Source organism: Myotis yumanensis, unplaced genomic scaffold, assembly GCF_028538775.1.
Source record: "Myotis yumanensis isolate MYYU_CA2020_CCGP unplaced genomic scaffold, mMyoYum1.0.hap1 SCAF_6, whole genome shotgun sequence".
In the NCBI taxonomy this organism is placed as follows: domain Eukaryota; kingdom Metazoa; phylum Chordata; class Mammalia; order Chiroptera; family Vespertilionidae; genus Myotis; species Myotis yumanensis.
The window spans coordinates 44,405,309-44,426,196 of record NW_027223757.1 but is presented as its reverse complement, the minus strand read 5'-3'; the positions used below and the strand labels follow the sequence as shown (position 1 = coordinate 44,426,196).

Sequence of the window (20,888 nt, the reverse complement as noted above, 5' to 3'; positions counted from 1 at the left end):
GGTCATTGCCCAGCTTCCTACAGCTGTTCCCCTTAATCCAAACCAAGATCCTGGGTAAGTTCCCCTTCTTGCTCTCTTCAGCCTTGTTCTTTTCCATTCTAAGACAGTGCAGTCTTTTTTTTTGCTGGACTATCAGTCACAAAGTTTCCACCATTATTTCTTGCAAGGGATTCTCATGAACCCAGAATTCCTGAGAAAAAGTTTGCAGATTAAACTCCCCACCATTGCCCTAATTGTTATATTACTACTTTTCAAAAGCAGGTGGTTCTCAAAATTACAGTTTTCCAGCTGGGCAATTCTTACTCTACAAATATGCGTTTTCAAAAATGTGTAGTGTCTTTTTTAACCTATTTCCCCTGGAATTTGGCTAAAATTGGCCTGAAAGATGAAATTAGATTATAAACAGAGGCACAACATTTTCATATGTTCATTCCATTGGAAGTCAAGTGAAACACAGAAGTAGCTATTACTGGGTCATCCTGAACTTTCAGGATTTAATACACACTTTCAATAGCTGCAAGTTCGAGCTTTCTTTCTAAAATGAATGCACTTTGTTTGAGTTTAATCAATCCATTATGTTTCTTAGATTAATCTTTAATATCAACATTTTTTCCCCCAACAGCCAGAAGCAGGAAGCTTTTTTTTTTTTTTTTTTCATAATAAACTACAAGAATTCAGGCTCAGAATCAAACTTTTAAAAGCAGGCCAATGGGAGCTCCTAATTTTTAGTGCCCTAATTAGACATTAACAACTAAAGTTAAAATTTCTCTCTTAATTCTTTAAAGTTTAGTTTCCTTCCTTGAAATGCCACTGAGAACAAGAAAATGAGCTAAGATGGTTGAAGTGTTTGCCCAAGAAGCCCTATCCAACAAACACTGACAAAGGAACATGGAAAACAGATGAGCTTAAAAGTGAAAAAAGGCTCGACAGTAAAAGCTGCCCTTCCACGTGGGTCCCATGCATTCAATCCATGTTTGTCACATTCAGCCAACACCCTCTATGAAAGTGCTTACCCAGCAATGGACTTCAGAAAAAGCCGGAGACTCACATTTGTCAAGAGGCAAAAAATATTTTTTAAATTCGTCCCTTTAATTATAAAAATTAATTGAAAAAGGAAATTTCCATAACTGAATGTTTTAATTGAGTTTAAAAATCCTTTCTATTGCCAAAACCAGTTTGGCTCAGTGGATGGAGCGTCGGCCTGCGGACTGAAGGGTCCCAGGTTCGATTCCGGTCAAGGGCATGTACCTGGGTTGCGGGCACATCCCCAGTGGGAGATGTGCAGGAGGCAGCTGATCGATGTTTCTCTCTCATCGATGTTTCTGACTCTCTATCTCTCTCCCTTCCTCTCTGTAAAAAATCAATAAAATATATTTTATAAAAAAAAATCCTTTCTATTAAAAAAAAAAGCACCATAAAACATTTATGGAACAATATATGAAAGTATGTCCAGTATAACCTGAACTTCTGGATTTTAATGTTTAAATCCAAATCCTTAAGCATATACTTAGTCAGTTTGCTTTCCAACAAACTAAAATTTAAAGGGAAAAATATGTTATCTTCTTAAATATAAGTGGTACCAAACTATATTTGGTTTTCATCAGTCAGAAGCATAACTGCCTTCAACTAAAACCAAAAGCAAACAAACAAACAAAAAAACAACCCAAACATCACAGATAATACTGATTCCTTTAAATTAAAATACCATAGCACATATGAATGCACACACATGCTGGAAAACATACACTAGTATATATAATCTGTAAGATGGAGTGATTTCCTATTTATGTCTACCCTATTTATTTAACAAATATGCCTACCCTATTTATTTAAGGAAGGCTGAGGAACCTAAACTCCTAAATCACACAATACCGGGACAAAACTTTTTTATCCATAGGATAATTCCTTGAAAATAGGTGTTAGATGAAACAACAAAAACTTTTTCCAAGGTTTTAGCCCTTTTTATTGATTTTCTTTTCTGCATAACCCTCTCTCAAAAATTAAATGATATATCTGTTGTTTTTGTAAACATCAGGCTTTCAGCCATGTTCTTACAGTCCTTGGAAACATTCACTTCTTCAGCTCGTCGTGCACAGCTGGGTTGGTGGCGGCATCAGCTCAGAGCTCTTCTGTATCCCCCTTTAAAACAAGCTCAGCAGGCACTGTGTGCTCCTGCTTCACAGCATGAGCGGCGTAGTTAAGGCTGGTATTTCCACTCCAATGCCAACAGCCTGAGAAGGGGTTGTAGATCATTCCTGCCACAGTTTGAACTGACAGACCATCTGAAAAACATCACAAAGAGTAGATTTAATAAGTATTTACCTTTCCAGAGCCGAATCTCATACAACTCTCCATGCTAAAAAAGGACGTCTAACTCAACGGGCAAAAACACTTTGTCACCATGTGCCGATCACTCTTTACTGCAGCACAGAACATAAACTCCAAAGCCGACTGCCTGGCTTCAGACCCCAGCTCTGGCACTTAATAGATGACCCTGGATAATTCATTTCACTTTTTGCAATGTCAGTTTTCTTCCATGGACAGAACAGATATCATAGAGTTGTCAGAATTAGATGAGATATGTGTAAAGTAGCACAGCGCTTGGAATTTGGTAAGTTCTCAATAAACATTAGCTGTTTTTAGAAAATACATACAGTGGGGCCTTGACTTACGAGTTTAATTCGTTCCGTGATGGAGCTCGTAACTCAAATTACTCGTATGTAAAATCAATTGTGAACGAGTGAGACACGTGATGCTGGGCTGATGTTGTGGCGTTCACTGTGACGTTCGCTGAGCCAACTAGCGGTGGGGTATCTGAAGCTGGCTCATAACCCGAATTTTAGCTCGCAACTCAAAGCAAAAAATCAGCCGAGAGATGGCTCATATCTCGAAAAACTCGTTAGTCGGGACACTCGTAAGTCAAGGCCCCACTGTACCTGCCAACAAGTGGCTGTTCCTATAAAGCATCTTTAAAATATTTTTTCTACTGTTTTCAACAAGGTTACTTGCAGAAATCTTTAGAACTTACTACATTGCATTGGACTGATAATATTCCAAGTAAAATCAAGTTTATTGATATATTGTTTATGAACAAAAAACATGAGATATACATGAGTCTAGGTGCTTAACAGGAATATCAACTGCCAAATAAATGAACTGATAAATATTATTACTTGACAGGAATCTAACACGTAAGTCCAATGTTCACAATGAGTAAAGCAGAGCTAGGCATTGCAGGGAGTACAAAAAAGAGACATAGTTTGACTTCAAGGACCTTATGGCCAGAAAGGGGCTGAAAAACACCGAAATAACTATAATATAAGGCATGCTATAAGAAGAATAAAATACATAAAACTTGGCAAGAAAGTTCAAAATATATCTGAGTGCCTAGCCAGTGTGGGTCAGTGGTAGAGCAATGACCTCTGAATCAGGTCACTGGTTCGATTCCTGGTCAGGGCACATGCCCGGGTTGTGGGCTCGATCCCCATGTAGGGGGCATGCAGGAGGCAGCCAATCGATGATTCTCTCTCATCACTGATGTTTTTATCTCTCTCTCCCTCTCCCTTCCTCTCTGAAATCAATAAAAATATTTTTAAAAATTAAAAAATATATATATATACATACACATATATGTATCTGAGTATGGGGGAATCAGGAAAAATAATATGTATAAGCTAATACAAGGAGGGCCTCAACAGGACAAACTGAGGATGTGTAAGTAACAGACATTTATACCTCATCCTTAAATCAGTGAGGACTAAACAGCCAAAAGGTATTCACTGATCACCTGATTTGCTTGGCCCTGGGTTAGGTGCCACAGGTGAGAGAGAATGGTATCTAATAATCCTAACTTCGAGGAGTTTATGATCTAGTTGAGGAGATGAAACCAACATCCAAAGAACTGTGGCCTATTTAAGTGCTAGGTTGTGTGATTATTAATTACAGGTACATTAAACGTTCAGGTAGGCCTTGAAAATTCTTAATTGGAAAAATTCTTAATACTTACTTGATTCCAGAATGCTCTCTAGCTTTTCAGGTGAAACAAACTTCTCCCACGTATGAGTGCCTTTTGGTACAATACCTGCAATTTGCTCTGAAAAAACAATTCCCAAGGCATAGGATAGCTGTGTTTTGTTGATTGTAGTAATAAATAAAGAACCACCAGGCTAAAAAATAGAGAGAAATAAAATTTTAAATGTCAGGAACATCAGTTAGGTAAAGGCTTCCCTTCTCCCACCCTCTTCCTTTCTTCCAAATAGTAATTTTCTGCTGTTGTTGTTAATCCTCACCCGAGGTTATTTTTTCCTTTGCTATTCAGAGAGAGTGGAAGGGAGGGAGGGAGAGAGAGAGAAACATGGATGTGAGAGAGACATATCAATTGGTTGCCTCCCCAACATGGGGATCAAACCTGCAACCCAAGTATGTGCCCTTGACTGGTTCAGTGAGCAGGCCAATACTCTAACCCAGCCGTGGGCAAACTACGGCCCACGGGCCGGATCTGGCCCGTTTGAAATGAATAAAACTAAAAAAAAAAAAAAAAGACCGTACCCTTTTATGTAATGATGTTTACTTTGAATTTATATTAGTTCACACAAACACTCCATCCATGCTTTTGTTCCGGCCCTCCGGTCCATTGTGGCCCTCGAGTCAAAAAGTTTGCCCACCCCTGCTCTAACCACTGAACCAAGCCAGCCAGGGACCTTCCAAGTAATTTAAGTGCAGTTAAGATACACAAGCATGAACAGAATATAATTTACTAAAATATTATTTTTTTCCCTTGGGAAATTCATTAATAAAGGCAGTCCACTGCCAATATACTCACTAAGTTTATGCAACAGTGTTTATAACTCTTAAAATCATACATTACTATGATTTATGTTTATATTATACTAGAGGCCCAGTGCACAAAAATTTGTGCACTTGTGGGGGTCCCTCAGCCAGGCCTGTGCCTTCTCGCAGTCTGGGACCCCTCAGGGGATGTCCACCTGCTGGCTTAGGTCCGCTCCCCGGGGGATCGGGCCTAAGCTGGCAGTCAGACATCCCTCTGGCAGCCCAGGAGCCCTTGGGGGATGTCCACTTGCCAGTGGGGAGCAGGCCTAAGCTGCAGTCGGACATTCTTAGCGCTGCTGAGGAGGCGGGAGAGGCTCCCACCACCACCGCTGTGCTGGCAGCCGTCAGCCTGGCTTGTGGCTGAGCAGAGCTTCCCCTGTGGGAGCACACTGACCACGAGGGGGCAGCTCCTGCATTGAGCATCTGCCTTCTGGTGGTCAGTGTGTGTCATTCATAGTGACCAGTCATTCCCAGTCATTCTGCTGTTAGGGTCAATTTGCATATTACTCTTTTATTATATAGGATACACTAGAGGCCTGGTGCACAAAAATCATGCATGGGGGGGGGGGGGTCCCTCAGCCCAGCATACACCCTCTCCAATCTGGGACTGCTGGCTCCCAACCGCTTGCCTGCGTGTCTGCCTGATTGCCCCTAACCGCTTCTGCCTGCCAGCCTAATCGGCCCCTAACCACTCCCATGCCAGCCTGATCAATGCCTAACTGCCTTCCTGCTGGCCCGGTCACCCCTAACTGCCCTCCCCTGCAGGCCTGGTCCCCCCCCCCCAATTGCACTCCCTTGCAGGCCTGGTCCCTCCGCCAACTGCCCTCCCCTGCAGGCCTGGTCCCCCCCCCCAAAATGCCTCCTCTGCAGGCCTGGTCACCCCTAACTGCTCTCCCCTGCAGGTCTGATTGCCCCCAACTGCCCTTCCCTGCCGGCCATCTTGTGTTCACATGGGGGCGGCCATCTTGTGTGTTGGAGTGATGGTCAATTTGCATATTACCTCTTTATTATATAGGATTGCTTTGTGTATATCAACTACTTAATAATAAAAATATAGAAATGAGATCAGGCTGCTCTTCCTTGTTACATGTCCACATTTATGTTTTAACGTGTCAATACTGCTTTCTCTCCAGGTGCAGATTCTGTCTAACTTGTTTGGTACAGCGTACAGCTCCACATCTTGTGCAGGCAGTCAATGCCAGTAAATGTTCTTTGAAAAGAACATTAATGATTAAGGCTTGAAAATATTTCCTTTTTATTTTCTTTCATTAGTATTAAGCAGTGATTTTCAACTGGTGTGCTGCAAGAATTTTTAAAACATGCAATTCCTGACTATTTAGTCAGGGGGACTGACCTCTTTTCCCTTAGATTGTCAAATAGAAAAATGACAACAGATAACACAACAAGAGCCATCTGGTATGAATTAATCCAAATTATCCCTTTTTTGTTTTTGTCAGATCAGCAAAAAAATGTTATTTTCTAGTGCACCACAGAATTTTAGTAGTTAGTTTATGTGTGCCATGAGATGAAAATGGTTAAAAATTGCTGGTATAAAGAATATGAAGAGATCAAGATAAGCACTTTAGATAAATACAAGCCATTAACGAAGCTGTTCAGTCTGCCATATTTTAGTGACTACATTGATAGTGTTTTCTTTATTTGTTCCCACAAATAGCAAGGACATTACCATCTCCTTCCTCTTTTATGCATTCTCATTAGCCTGGTGAGGATAAAATGCCAAAGAGTCTCTCCAAAATAATCATATAACTATATATGGGGGGTGGAGGAGAGTGAAGGTAGGTTTACAGTTGTTGATATGTGAAAAATAATGCCAATGATTAATAAATAATAATCCAATAATAAACTCTGTGTTTTGCAAACTCACAACTGTAAATCCACTTTTGCCCCACCTCATATGTACATGTATAGGAGAAAGAAAGAAAGAAAATATATCTCAAATACCATCCCAAACCAAAAATAGAAAAAAGAAGGCCCTGAAATATTGCCCAGTCCATTTAAATGAAAAACTGAAATATCAAACACTATTTCATCACACATTGTAACTTTTCTCTGTAAAACTCCAGTATTCTAAAATATATTCTTAAGAAGCATTTAGTATATGTCGAGTATATCTTAATAGAGCTGGGAGGGGGGGAGGTGGAATTGCTAAAAATAAGGGAAACTGGGTAAAATGTATATGGGAACACTACTATTTTTGCAATTCTTCTATAAATCTAAAATTATTCAAAAGAAAAACCATTTTTAAAAAGCTCTATTCAGGTAAGGGCTAAAACTAAGCATTGCATTCTTTTAGCTCTTTTTTTTTTTTTTTTTTTATAATTTACCAAACTGCTTTTTTTTTTTTTTTTTAACATATTTTATTGATTTTTTACAGAGAGGAAGGGAGAGAGACAGAGAGCCAGAAACATCGATGAGAGAGAAACATCGATCAGCTGCCTCCTGCACATCCCCCACTGGGGATATGCCCGCAACCCAGGCACATGCCCTTGACCGGAATCGAACCTGGGACCCCTCAGTCCGCAGGCCAACGCTCCATCCACTGAGCCAAACCGGTTTCGGCTCTTTTAGCTCTTGACCTCAGGGTGTTACCTCCAGAATACATATATAACAGAGTCAATATAATAATAATAAAAATAATATAATAATAATTTTCTGGGAAATTTATTAAAAGAAAATTTGGAATCATTTTCAGAGGACTAAGGCTGTGGAGAATTATAAAACAATAATAATGTAATGGGAAAAACCGGATTTGGAATCAAAAGATGTAGCTTTAAATTGGACTTCAGCACCTAATGACCTTTGACATCTCCCAAATTCTGATCTTCACTGGTCAAAGGAGGCCATAACAATGCCTGCCTTACCTTCCTAACATAGTTGCAGGTCAAATCAAGGAAGGTCATATGCATGAAGTATTCTTTTAGAAGCTGAAACTTAAACATATCACATATAGAGTGCTTAACAAACGCTAAGTCAATTTATGCTGATAATGATTTTTATTGATTTTAAATGTTAATCCAAACAAACTTTTTAGTAATTGTCATTCAATGTCTATTAGGTATTTAACTAGGCTATATCAATGGAAAAATATCACTATAAACCTATTGGTTGTATTATAATGTTCAACACCAACATTGTTCAAGCTCCCTGGACATCAAGACACTGGATCTGGAAAACCCTGGTATTGAGGGCAGGCTGAGAGGCAGGAGTAATCTCCTGCAGAGACACTGCCCCTGGTTCTGGTTTCCTGGTTTCAAGTATTATACAGCCCTTATTGCTATGGATACATACACACACTGAAAAGCACAATCAACAAGTAAACTCTGCAAGTCTTACTTTTAACACTTGATAGCAGCACTGTATAAATGTTTCTAGGTCAATCACATGCTCTACAACTTCAGAAGCTATGACAGCATCAAATGTTTCTGCAGTCTCTTCCACAATCTCTTCCAGGGAACACACTCTGTATTCCACCCTCTGATCCAGGACTGGATCAAATGATTTATGGCGCTGTGCTGTTTTAATGTTCTCATCCACAGGATCAATTCCAATAACTGAAGCCCCAAGCCGCCCTAGAGGCTGATGGTATAAAAAAAAAAAGTTACCCTCAGGAAGAAAACGGAACAATGTTAGCAATAAAAAGCTTATCAAAAAGGCAACAAGATTAACCACGAGGGGATAAATATTGGAGATTTTTTATGGGAACATGGAAATTCATTATGCTATTTTCTCTAGTTTATACATGTTTGAAAATTTCCATAATAAAAAGCTTAAACATGAGAACAATAATCACAACATAAAACTCATGAAGAACTACTTTCAAATAGTGAAAAAATCATCTGTATTTTCTAGGTACATTTAACACGCACACATTATAGTACTGATATATTTAAAGTGCAATAAATGTAACATATTATAAAACAGCAAAACTGATATTCAAACTGCCTAAGAAACAATTTTTTCTTGATAGCTTTTTTCCGTGACTGACTAGAAATGATTCTTCATAGCTAAGTCTTCTTTCAACTTTTATATTGTCACTTCCCATGAAATGCTCACTTTTAAACACAGCCTTAATATTTATCAAAACTTGTATAGCGTTTACAACTCTTTAGTCAATAAGTTAAAAGTATAATCAAATTATTTTAACTTTAGAGACATAAGATCTGCACTAACACACAGAGAAGATTACAGAATACATATAGTACAATCTTACTCATTTATAACTTGATACACCACCTATTCTTGAGTCTAAGGGATGTATTTTCACATATTTTACATTTCCTGAGATTTTATAATTGATGTCAGAGAGACCAGCCCACTGCCACATGAAGAACATGTTTCCTATGCATGTGGAACTTAGCTATGCACCAAAGGCCTCGGTCAGGCTCGCTCTCAACTTGCTGTTATGGACCTCGACAGACCACATCCCACTGATCCTTCACTTAGATTTATATCCTATACTGTTGCTTAAAATATCTTTCAGAGATCAGATTATGATGCAGCATTGATAGGAGAATACAAAATAAAGCTACAGTGCATAAATTTACTATAAGCTAAAGCAAATCTTCACAGAGAGGATGAGTATTCTTCCAAGTACTCTAAAGCACCCGAGAAGGGAAGAGCCCTACAAGCAGGCAAAACTCTGTTAGGTTTTAATATGGAAGCAAAGGCAAAGGACGGCTTATCATAGCACCTAAGCAGTGGAAATTGCCTAATCTCTTGGGATAGAAGAGACACCAAAATTTCCAAAGCTATTCTGTGGAAAAAAAAAATCCTCACTATAATTTTCTGAAATTTTTATATTTTTAAGAAAATGTTGTAAATCACTTACTTCAGTTAACAATCCACCACCACAGCCAACATCAAGAATCTTCATCCCAGACAAAGGTTTTCCTGGCTGGTGATTAGCAATTGTTTTTAAAAGATTGTCTCTTTTTAAAAAATTCAAAACATATAAAAGTTATTGAGTTTTATCAATTAAATCTTAAAAGTACATTTTTTCAATGAAATATTAAATTCTCATTTTAAAATGGATTATTCATTTTTTAGGTAAACAGGTATTTTATTTTCAGAAATAACTGTTTAATTTACAAGATATTTTTGTTTTTGTTTTAATACACCTTTATTGGATTTTTGTAAGACAGAGGAAGGAAGAGGGATAGAGAGATAAAATCTTGATAAGAGAGAGACATTGATTGGTTGCCTCCTAGCCGCCCCTCCCCGGCCCCCCCCCCCCCCCCCCCGCACCAGGAATCGAACTGAGGACCTCTTGGTTCATTGGTCGATGCCCAACCACTGAGTGGTACAGCTTGAGCTAATTTATAACATATTTTAAATAATCAAAAGCAAGAGGTTTAAAGTAAAGTTCTTGAAATAATCCTACATAATAGCATAGTATGCAAATTGTCCCCTCCACTGGGCGTTTCCTGGGAGTCTGACCAGGGGGCGGGGCCAGCCAGGGGAAGGGAGGGAGTACCTGGCTGGCAGCCACATGTATTTTGTGCACTGGGCCCCTAGTATAGCAATAATTATGACTTAATTGTTAGTTTAGTCATGACTTAAAGAAAAACTTAAAATAATCTAGTTTAGATTAACCTAATTTATTTGCTTGAGATATCCTGTCACCTATTTACTACATTGTCAGTACTTGCTACATCCATTTCATATCTGCAACAAATAGGTTATTTACAGGGCTTAGAAAAAGGAGATTGGAAATCTACATTTTCAGAATTTGCCTATATTCCCTTCTAAATTGAGTCTCTTTTAATCTTCTAATTTAATGGTGTTTTCATGATCATGTAAACAGGCATCCAAATCAGATAAACTTAATTCTAAGATCACCATAGTAATATTTTTATTATCATACTTAGTCATACTTTACCACATATGCAAACATAAGCACATGCGCACACTTGCGCGCGCGTGCGCACGCGCACGCACACACATACACACACACACACACACACACATACACACACACTGATAGATATATACCTAACAGTATTGAAAACTAAACTTTTAAGTTGTGTTATATATAATAAATATACCTTAGGATATCTTTTATTGCTATTAAAATTAATTGACTCCTAAGAATAACCTTGGTAGTGGTCAAATAGATAACTTCAGAATGTTATAACATATTGAAAGGACCCATTTGAAATGAAATCCAATCCATTCTTCACACATCACCCAAATGAATACCTTACACCATAATTTTGATCATATCGTTCCCCTTTGATGGCTTCTAATTATGCTCAGAATAAAATCTAAACTTCTAACCATAACTTGCACTACCCTGGGTGATCTTTTTTAGAATGGTCTAAATGACAGTGTCATGGTAGTCTGAATACAGTAGTTCTCAAGCTGAGAATATATGAAAATTATCTGAAAGGTTTGCTCAAACACAGACAGCTCACCCATCCCCGTAACCAAAGCAACAGGTCCAAGGTGAGGCCTGAGAATTTTGCTTTTCTAATAAGTTCCCAGGTGATACTGATGTTGCTAGTCCAGGGCCTACACTTTTGAGAACCTCTGATCTAAACTAAAGAATGACATTTTGCTTCTCCCTGCCTTAGTGTTTAAAAAAATTCAGTAATAATATAAAGAAGCCCACATTTCCCTTTGTGCTGCAATGATGAACCAGCAAAAACCAATCAAGTCCCTGAGGGCAGTGTGAGTCTGACATTCTGTGTCTATCGCAGTGCCATGCCCATCTCGGCTGCTCAAAAATGTTTAATAAACAAATAAACGAATGAACAATTTCTTTATAAATGGAGTCTAATGAACTCTGGCCTTTACCTCTGACAGCAAACTATAAGTTCCTGAAGTACGTAGACTATGTTTCAACTGATGAATGTCTTAGTAGCTTTTACAGTGTCTAGCCCCCAAACTCTACACAAGGTAAGTTCTTTTTTTTTTTTTTTTTTTTTAAATACATTCCATTGATCTTCCACAGAGAGGAAGGGAGAGAGACAGAGAGCCAGAAACATCGATGGGAGAGAAACATCAATCAGCTGCCTCCTGCACATCCCCCACCGGGGACGTGCCCGCAACCCAGGTACACGCCCCCGACCGGAATCGAACCTGGGACCCCCCAGTCCACAGGCCGACGCTCCATCCACTGAGCCAAACCGGCCTCGGCCACAAGGTAAGTTCTTAATAAATATTTGTTAAATTGAACTATCTTGGTAGTATTCCCTTTATCAGAACTGCCTAAAGGTCAAAGTTGTTGTAAAATGATCTTGATGCCATAGGACCCTAGTTTCTTTTCATAAGGATTTAATTCTAATTAACCAGATAATGTCCAAACATGCTTCAAGTTAATTTACAAAAGCAGCCTAGAACTTGGATGTTATAAAAAATTAATGGTTTCAAACAATGGACATTGAAGAGAATCTCCCTAATTTCTAAAGTGAACTTAAAATACAGCATTTTTTAACCTAGGTATAAATCAAGAGAAAAATGAACTGAAAAGAAGGTGAATTATTAAAAGGACTTGCATGTTAAAAGACTTAGAATTTCTGTAACGTTACCTAATAAATGGCACCCTCAGGTCATTCATAGAATGAAGAGGTGCATATACTCCTTGCTCATCCCACCACCTGTGAGCCAGGGCCAGGAAGGTTTTCATCTCACTGCTGTCTACAGTGGTTCGAGAAGTACTGTAAGGTCTTGTCCAAGGGTATCTAAGAAGTCAAAATGAAGAGCCAGGCAAAAACTGCTGGTTTTAAAAATGTAACATGAGTATAATATGTACAACGATATTCTAATTTATAATTTATTAGATTCGAAATACATGTATTGCTCATTTTGATGCTTCAAAACCAGTTTCCTTATAATCACACTGCTTAAAATACATTTTATTCACAGATGAAACAATTAATTTGCTTTTGGAGTAAGTTACACTGAAAATGAAACCACATAAGTTGGCCTTCTGGGTCACAGCCTATGTAATAAAAGCTCAGCGACCGAACGGTGGAACAACCAGAGCGACCAGTTGACCAGTCACTATGATGCGCACTGACCACCAGGGGGCAGACGCTCAACGCAGGAGCTGCCCCCTGGTGCTCAGTGCACTGCCACAGTGAAAGCAACACTTGGCTGACCAGGATGAGTGGCGCTCTCACAATGGGCCAATGCCCGCAGGCCATGCCTCCCCATGCACCGGGCCTCTAGTTTAATAATAATAGTAGTAGTAGTAGTGGTAGCAATAACCATTTATTGAGTACTTACTAATGTTGTTACTATTTAAGAATTCAGCCGAAACCGTTTGGCTCAGTGGATAGAGCGTCGGCCTGCGGACTGAAAGGTCCCAGGTTCGATTCCAGTCAAGGGCATGTACCTGGGTTGCGGGCACATCCCCAGTGGGAGGTGTGCAGGAGGCAGCTGATTGATGTTTCTCTCTCATCGATGTTTCTAACTCTCTATCTCTCTCCCTTCCTCTCTGTAAAAAATCAATAAAATATATATAAAAAAAAAAAAAAAGAATTCAACATATGTCAGATCATTTCACCTAATCTTCCCAGCAACTTTACAAGGTACATACTACTATTATTATCTCACTAGAGGCCTGGTGCATGACATTCTGCACTCGGGGGGTGGTCCCCCTCATCCCGGCCTGCGCCCTCTCACAGTCCAGGGACCCTCGGAGGATGTCCAACTGACGGCTTAGGCCTGCTCCCTGCGTCAGCCGGACATCCTTAGCGCTGTCGCAGAAGCGGGAGAGGCTCCCGCCACTGCCGCTGCACTCACCAGTTGTGAGCCTGGCTTCTGGCTGAGCAGCGCTCCCCCTGTGGGAATGCACTGACCACCAGGGGGCAGCTCCTGCATTGAGCATCTGCCCCCTGGTGGTCAGTGCACATCATAGCGACCGGTCATTTGCCATTGGGCAGAAACCGGCTCTCCAACATCCCCCAAGGGGTCCCAGATTGCGAGAGGGCGCAAGCCAGGCCACTGGTGCACTATCAGGGCTGGGGAGTGAGATGGCCTGCGGAAGGTTGGCCAGCTGGGAAGGGACCACGGGAGGGCTCCAGGGCATGTTCAGCCCATCTCACTCAGTCCCGATCAGCTGGACCCCAGCAGCAAGCTAACCTACCAGTTGGAGCATCTGCCCCCTGGTGGTCAGTGCACATGATAGCAAGAGGTTGAGCAGCCTTAGCTATCATTAGCATATTATGCTTTGATTGGCTGAAAGGCTGAAGGGACGACCGGACATTTAGCATATTAGGCTTTTATTACATAGGATTATCTCTATTACACAGATAAGAAAAGGGAAGCTTAGAGAGATTAAGTGGTAGAATCAGGATTTGAAGCCAGATGCCTCCATCTTCTTTTTTTCATTTTGACTGCTATCATCCTAGTCCAAGCTCCCATCATCTCCTATGTTAATCATTATCCTAGCCTCTGATTAGCCCGCCTGCTTCCTACTTCACCCCCCTCCAATCTGCTCTCCATAACTATCTACTACTCTCTTCATCTTCCCCACTTCAGCCACTTAAGCCTTCTTTCAGTTCTTTGAACTGACCATGCTTGCTTCTTCCTCAGGTACTTTGTATATGTTATTACCTCTCCCTGAAACATTATTCTCACACTAGAGGCCCGGCGCACAAATTTGTGCATGGGTGGGGTCCCTTGGCTTGGCTGGCGATCGGGGCTGATTGGGGCCAATCAGGGCCGGCCAGCAGGGGGGAAGGGACCATGGGAACTTAGCCAGCCATGGGAGGTTGGCTGTGGGCATGCATTGACCACCAGGGGGCAGCTCCTGCATTGAGCGTCTGCTCCCCTGGTTGTCAGTGCATTGTCATAGTGACCGGTCGACCTGTCGTAATGGTTGCTAAGGCTTTTATATATATAGATTACCCATTCCTTCCTCTATAAACCCATTTAATTCCTTCTCTTCTTTCAGCTCTTAGTTTGAATGGAATGTCATCTAAGAAGTCTTCCCCCATTCAAAACTGGGTCATATTCCCCTATTTTAAGTCCTATACATCTTTATACTACTTTTATGTGGTTATTTGATCTGGTCTCCCCACTAAACACATAAGTACTATGAGGGTAAAGCATGGACTGTCTCGCTTACCATTTTATTCCTAGTGACTAGTACATTTCCTGGAACACAGCTGGTGCTCAAATGAATAATCTGAGACCAGAGGCCCAGACAAGCATGTAATTAATCTAAAATTTTTTTTTAATCAGATGGGATCTAACAAGGCCTAAACAGGAATCAGACAGAAAACGACACCAAGTTTCATGTCAAAGTACATGATAGGAAAACCCTCCAAAGATTCTTGGGTAAGAGAATATAGGTTGTAATGATAAAATAGGTAATGCCACTCAAATTTTTATTATGTTTTTCTTAGCTAAATAGAATACATTCTATATGGATTACTTATTATCCTTTTAAAAGCTAAATATCACTCTTCTTTAATATTATGCTATGACTGTCACCCTCCTTTTCCATGCTTCATCCAAAGACTCAGTAATCAAGGACAAACTTACATAGGTAACAGTAGGTGGTTGCTCAGTTGACTATAAGAATGATTTCACATACACCCAAGCTTAAAGGAAATAGCTCATTCACAAGGAGAAGTATGCACTCATACCTTAAAGCTATGCAATATTTTTTTACAAGGTTAGAAGTTGGTTTATAAAATAAGAATACAGAAAGACTTTGATTCAGTCTTACCTAAAATATATACTTATCCGCCTTATTATACTAGTTATATTACATCCAAATCATTTATAATTTTAAGCACTGCATTATTTGTGTCCTGTCATAAGGATATTATGAGGAAGTAAAAAGTACTTCTTCAAGCTATATAGTCTTATATTAAAAATAAAATCTATCTCTGAATATGGATAAAGGGTATGCACTATATATTATTTTACAATTTTTCTGTGGGTTTGACATATTCCAAATTTAAAAGTTCCTGCAAAAATAAGAATATGTAGATAAATAAAAGTACCTTAATTAAATCATGTGAGCTATTAAATACTGACTGGGTTATTAAACACAACCAATATAAAACTATTATTTACATAATTATGTAAATATTTGCCACAGTAATGAATAAACTTACCTGTAACTTTTCATTGTATTCAAGCAGGCAAAAGTCATTCTATAAGATCTGAACCACATGATCCTGTATTTACTGAAAACCCATGGTTTAATTTGTAGAGTCCAACTGAGCTGATTCCCTAGATAAATTGGGAAAAAAATTAAATGTTTAGAGAAAGCACAGCATGAATCCTTAATATATATGTATTTGAAGAAACTAGAAGGTTTTTTTTTAATTTTAGATTTTATTCTAACATATAAAATAAAGGTCTTGCATTCCATCATCTAACTCTAATCAGACATTTCTGAAATTATAGTTTGCAAACATAAGTATGAATATGTAAAAGTTTTTTCACACCATTAGTTTTTGCATCCACATTACGCTGTACAAAATTATAAAAAGTGATATTCAAATTAAAACTGTATTACCTTTTAAGGGGAGAAATGAGGACATCTGTATTAGTGTCAACTATTAAATAAAGTAAAAAAAAACTATATTACCTTTTAAACTAGGGTAATACTGATTCTGAGATTATATGTCAAAACTAGTTCAAATTCTGTCACTTCCATGTTAGCTACATAAAATGGACATATACATATGTTCAACACCCTTTACAGAAGAAAAAACTGTGGTATAAAACATTTTAAAATAGCACTCATCTAGTTCATATATTCAAACTTACGTAGGGACCTGCTTTATGAGCTACTTACTCTGCTGCAGAACATTCAACTGTTCAAAAGCATTTAGACAAAGTACACCTTATAGCAAAGAAAATTACCATGCTTATTACATTATGATAAGAAGGACAATCCACCAAGAAAATAAGCCAATCCTAAATGTGTATATGCCAAACAAGGATTTCAAAACACATGAAGCAAAAATAGAACTAAGAGGAGAAATAATCTATAACTATATTTGGAAATTTCAACACCCCTTTCTCAGTAATTGATAGTACCACTAGACAGAAGATCAAAAGGATACAGAAGAACTGAATAACACCATCAACCAACAAGATCTAATTGAATTTTTTAAAATTCTTACCTGAGGATATGTTTATTGATTTCAGAGGGGGCGGGGGCGGGGGGGAGAGAGAGAGACATTGATTGGTACATGACACAACTAGGGATCAAACCCAAAACTTTGGTATGTGCCCTGACCAGAAATCAAACTCGCAACCTTTTTGATGGATGGGATGAAACTCCAACCAAATGAGCCACCCAATTAGATTAGGGCACCATCTAATTGAAATTTATCAAACATTCCACCCAAACAAAAACAAAATGTACATTCTTTCAAGTATGTATGGAGCATTCATAATGATAGACCATATCCTGAGATATAAAAGAAACCTTCAGCCCTAACCGGTTTGGCTCAATGGATAGAGAGTCAGCCTGCGGACTCAGGGGTCCCAGGTTCGATTCCGGTCAAGAGCATGTACCTTGGTTGCGGGCACATCCCCAGTGGGGAGTGTGCAGGAGGCAGCTGATCGATGTTTCTCTCTCATTGATGTTTCTAGCTTTCTGTCCCTCTCCCTTCCTCTCTGTAAAAAATCAATAAAATATATTTTTTTTTAAAAATTAAAAAAAAAAAAAGAAACCTTCACATCTTCAAGAGAAGTGAAATCATATAAACTATGTTCTCTGACTGTAGTGGACTCAAACCAGAAATAAATAACAGAAAGATAACATGAAAAGAACAAAACACTTAGGAATTAAACAACACAATTCTAAACAATCCATGAGTCAAGACAAAGTCTCAGGGAAACAAAACTGAAATAAAACATACAATATATAAAAATCTATAGACATAGTTAAAGCAGTATTTAAAGGGAAACTTATAGCACTAAATATGCATATTAGAAAAAAGGAAAGGTCTCAAGTCAACAATCTAAATTACCACCTCAACAAACTAGCAAAAGGAAAGTAAAATAAACCCAAAGCAAGCAGACAAAAGAAAATAATGATAAAAGTAGATATTAATGCCCTAGCTGGTTTGGCTCAGTGGATAGAGCACTGGCCTACAGACTGAAGGGTCCCAAGTTCGATTCTGGTCAAGGGCACATGCTTGGGGTTGTTGGCTTGATTCCCCAGTAGGGGGTGTTCAGGAGGCAGCCAATCAATGATTCTCTCTCATCACTGATGTTTCTATCTCCCTATCCTTCTCTCTTCCTCTCTGAAATCAATAAAAATATATTTTTTGGAGAAACCAAGATGGCGGCATAGGTAAACACCGGAGATTGCTGCCTCTCACAACCACTTCAAAAATACAACTGAAAGACGGAACGGACATCATCCAGAACCACAGGAAGGCTGGCTGAGTGGAAATTCTACAACTAGAAGGAAAGAGAAAAGCATACCGAGACTCAGAGGAGGTGCGGTGCGTAAGTAAAATACAAAGGTGCAGAGGTGCATGCGGAGAGAGCTGGCGGCTGAGGACACGATTGTCTTTTTCAATCGGGAGGGAGTCTCAAGCTCTGAGCTCCTGTTCCGGGTGAGTCTCTGGGGACCCAGACTCATACGGGAGAAGCGGGACTGTCTGGCATCGGTCAGAACTCGAGGGCAGCTTTCTCTCGGAGGTGCTTGCAGCGATTGCCGGGGCCTCTGAGGGCAGGACTGAGAGCAGCCATAACTGCTCACTCCACCCCCCCTGTTGATCCCCTGGGACCCCGCCCCGCCCAAGCCGTGCAAGGAAGCTTTTGCATATGACAGGCCCGGCCCTTTGTAATCTGAAAATTACTTAACAAACTGCAGCTGGCCCAAGGCCCCATGGCAACTTGCATTGCTTTACAGCTGGCTTCTGCTGGGTAACCTCAGGCAGAGGCTAGATTAGCACCTCCTTAGATCCAAGAGCCAGTGTACCCAGTGGTCAGAGTGGGACCATCCAATTACAACTCCTCAGATCCATAAGGGACACACTCAGGGGGCAGACTCAGTGAGCACCAAAGCCCCACTGAAGCAAGTCTTGCCCCATAAGGGTGTCTTCAGCACAGAAGTTCTCCCCTGTAGACACAGCTGATTCTCACAGCCAATTGGCCTGGAGGTCAATTCCTCCCAGTGTTACCTACAACAATCAAGGCTTAACTACAACAAGACTGTGCACAAAGCCCACAAGGGGTGCACCAAGAGTATCCACCTCAGGTAATTGGGGAGGCGGAGCCACTGGGCCCTATAGGACACTTAGCACAGAAAGCCACTCTATCAACACAGCGAAGCATAAAAAATGCGGAGACAAAGAAACAGGACACAAATGACAGAAATGGAGGAAAGCAAACTACTGGATATAGAGTTCAAAACCACACTTTTTAAGGTTTTTCAAGAATTTTCTAGAAACCACTGATAAACTTAATGAGATCCTCAAGAAATCTAATGAGACCCTGGATGTTGTGATAAAGGACCAACTAGAAATTAAGCATACACTGACTGAAATAAAGAATAGTATACAGACTCCCAACAGCAGACCAGAAGATCGCACAAATCAAGTCAAAGATTTGAAATACGAAAAAGCAAAAAACACCCAACCAGAAAAGCAAAATGAAAAAAGAATCCAAAAATACGAAGATAGTGTAAGGAGCCTCTGGGACAGCTTCAAGTGTACCAACATTCGAATTATAGGGGTGCCAGAAGAAGAGAGAGAGCAAGATATTGAAAACCTATTTGAAGAAATAATGACAGAAAACTTCCCCTACCTGATGAAAGAAATAGACTTATAAGTCCAGGAAGCGCAGAGAACCCCAAACAAAAGGAATCCAAAGAGGACCACACCAAGACACATCATCATTAAAATGCCAAGAGCAAAAGACAAAGAGAGAATCCTAAAAGCAGCAAGAGAAAGACAGTCAGTTACCTACAAGGGAATACCCATACGACTGTCAGCTGATTTCTCAACAGAAACTTTGCAGGCCAGAAGGGAGTGGCAAGAAATATTCAAAGTGATGAATGCCAAGAACCTACAACCAAGATTACTTTATCCAGCAAAGCTATCATTCAGAATTGAAGGTCAGATAAAGAGCTTCACAGATAAGGAAAAGCTAAAGGGGTTCATCACCACTAAACCAGTATTATATGAAATGCTCAAAGGTATCTTTTAAGAAGAGGAAAAAGAAGAAAAAGGTAAAGATACAAATTATGAACAACAAATACACATCCATCAACAAGTGAATCTAAAAATCAAGTGAATAAATAATCTGATGATCAGAATAAACTGGTGATTATAATAGAATCAGGGGCATAGAAAGGAAGTGGACTGACTATTCTTGGGGGGGAAAGGGGTGTGGGGGATGCGGGAAGAGACTGGACAAAAATCGTGCACCTATGAATGAGGACAGTGGTGGGGGGTGAGGGTGGAGGGTGGGAGGGGAATCGGGTGGAGGGGAGCTATGGGGGAAAAAAAGAGGAACAACTGTAATAATCTAAACAATAAAGGTTTAATTTAAAAAAATAAAAATAAAAATAAAACGCTGTCATGGATAATACTTCAAAAAATATATATTTTTTTTAAATGTAGATATTAATATTACTATACAATAAAGAGGTAATATGCAAATTGACCATTACACCCTCACACAAGATGGCCACCCCCATGTGGTCACAAGATGGCCACTACAAGATGGCCGACAGGGGAGGGCAGTTGGGGGCAACCGGGCTGGCAGGAGAGGGCAATTGGGGCGACCAGGCCAGCAGGGGAGGGCAGTTGGTGGGGACCAGGCCAGCAGGGGAGGGCAGTTGGGGGCAACCGGGCCAGCAGGAGAGGGCAATTGGGGCGACCGGGCCAGCAGGGGAGGGCAGTTGGGGGCGGCCAGGCTGCCAGGGGAGGGCAGTTGGGGGGGGGGGGGGACCAGGCCTGTAGGGGAGGATCGGGCCTAAAGTGGCAGTCGGACATCCCTCAAGGGGTCCCAGATTGGAGAGGGTGCAGGCTGGGCTGAGGGACACCCCCCCACAGTGCACAAATGTCATACACTGGGCCTCTAGTCCTATATAATAAAAG

General features: G+C 40.1%; 1 protein-coding gene across 1 annotated transcript in view; it reads right to left on the bottom strand.

Moving 5' to 3' along the window:
• Window positions 1–1,939: 1,939 nt before the first annotated feature.
• Window positions 1,940–20,888, bottom strand: part of COQ3 (coenzyme Q3, methyltransferase) — a 28,502-nt gene continuing 9,553 nt past the window's right edge. Inside the window, exons 2-7 of the mRNA XM_070419301.1 lie at window positions 15,927–16,044; window positions 12,381–12,533; window positions 9,680–9,779; window positions 8,185–8,427; window positions 4,007–4,166; window positions 1,940–2,282 (exon numbers count right to left, since the gene is read on the bottom strand). Of these exons, the coding sequence (XP_070275402.1) occupies window positions 2,119–2,282; window positions 4,007–4,166; window positions 8,185–8,427; window positions 9,680–9,779; window positions 12,381–12,533; window positions 15,927–16,044 (938 nt within the window). The 3' untranslated portion in view covers window positions 1,940–2,118. The remainder of the gene's footprint in view (window positions 2,283–4,006; window positions 4,167–8,184; window positions 8,428–9,679; window positions 9,780–12,380; window positions 12,534–15,926; window positions 16,045–20,888) is intronic.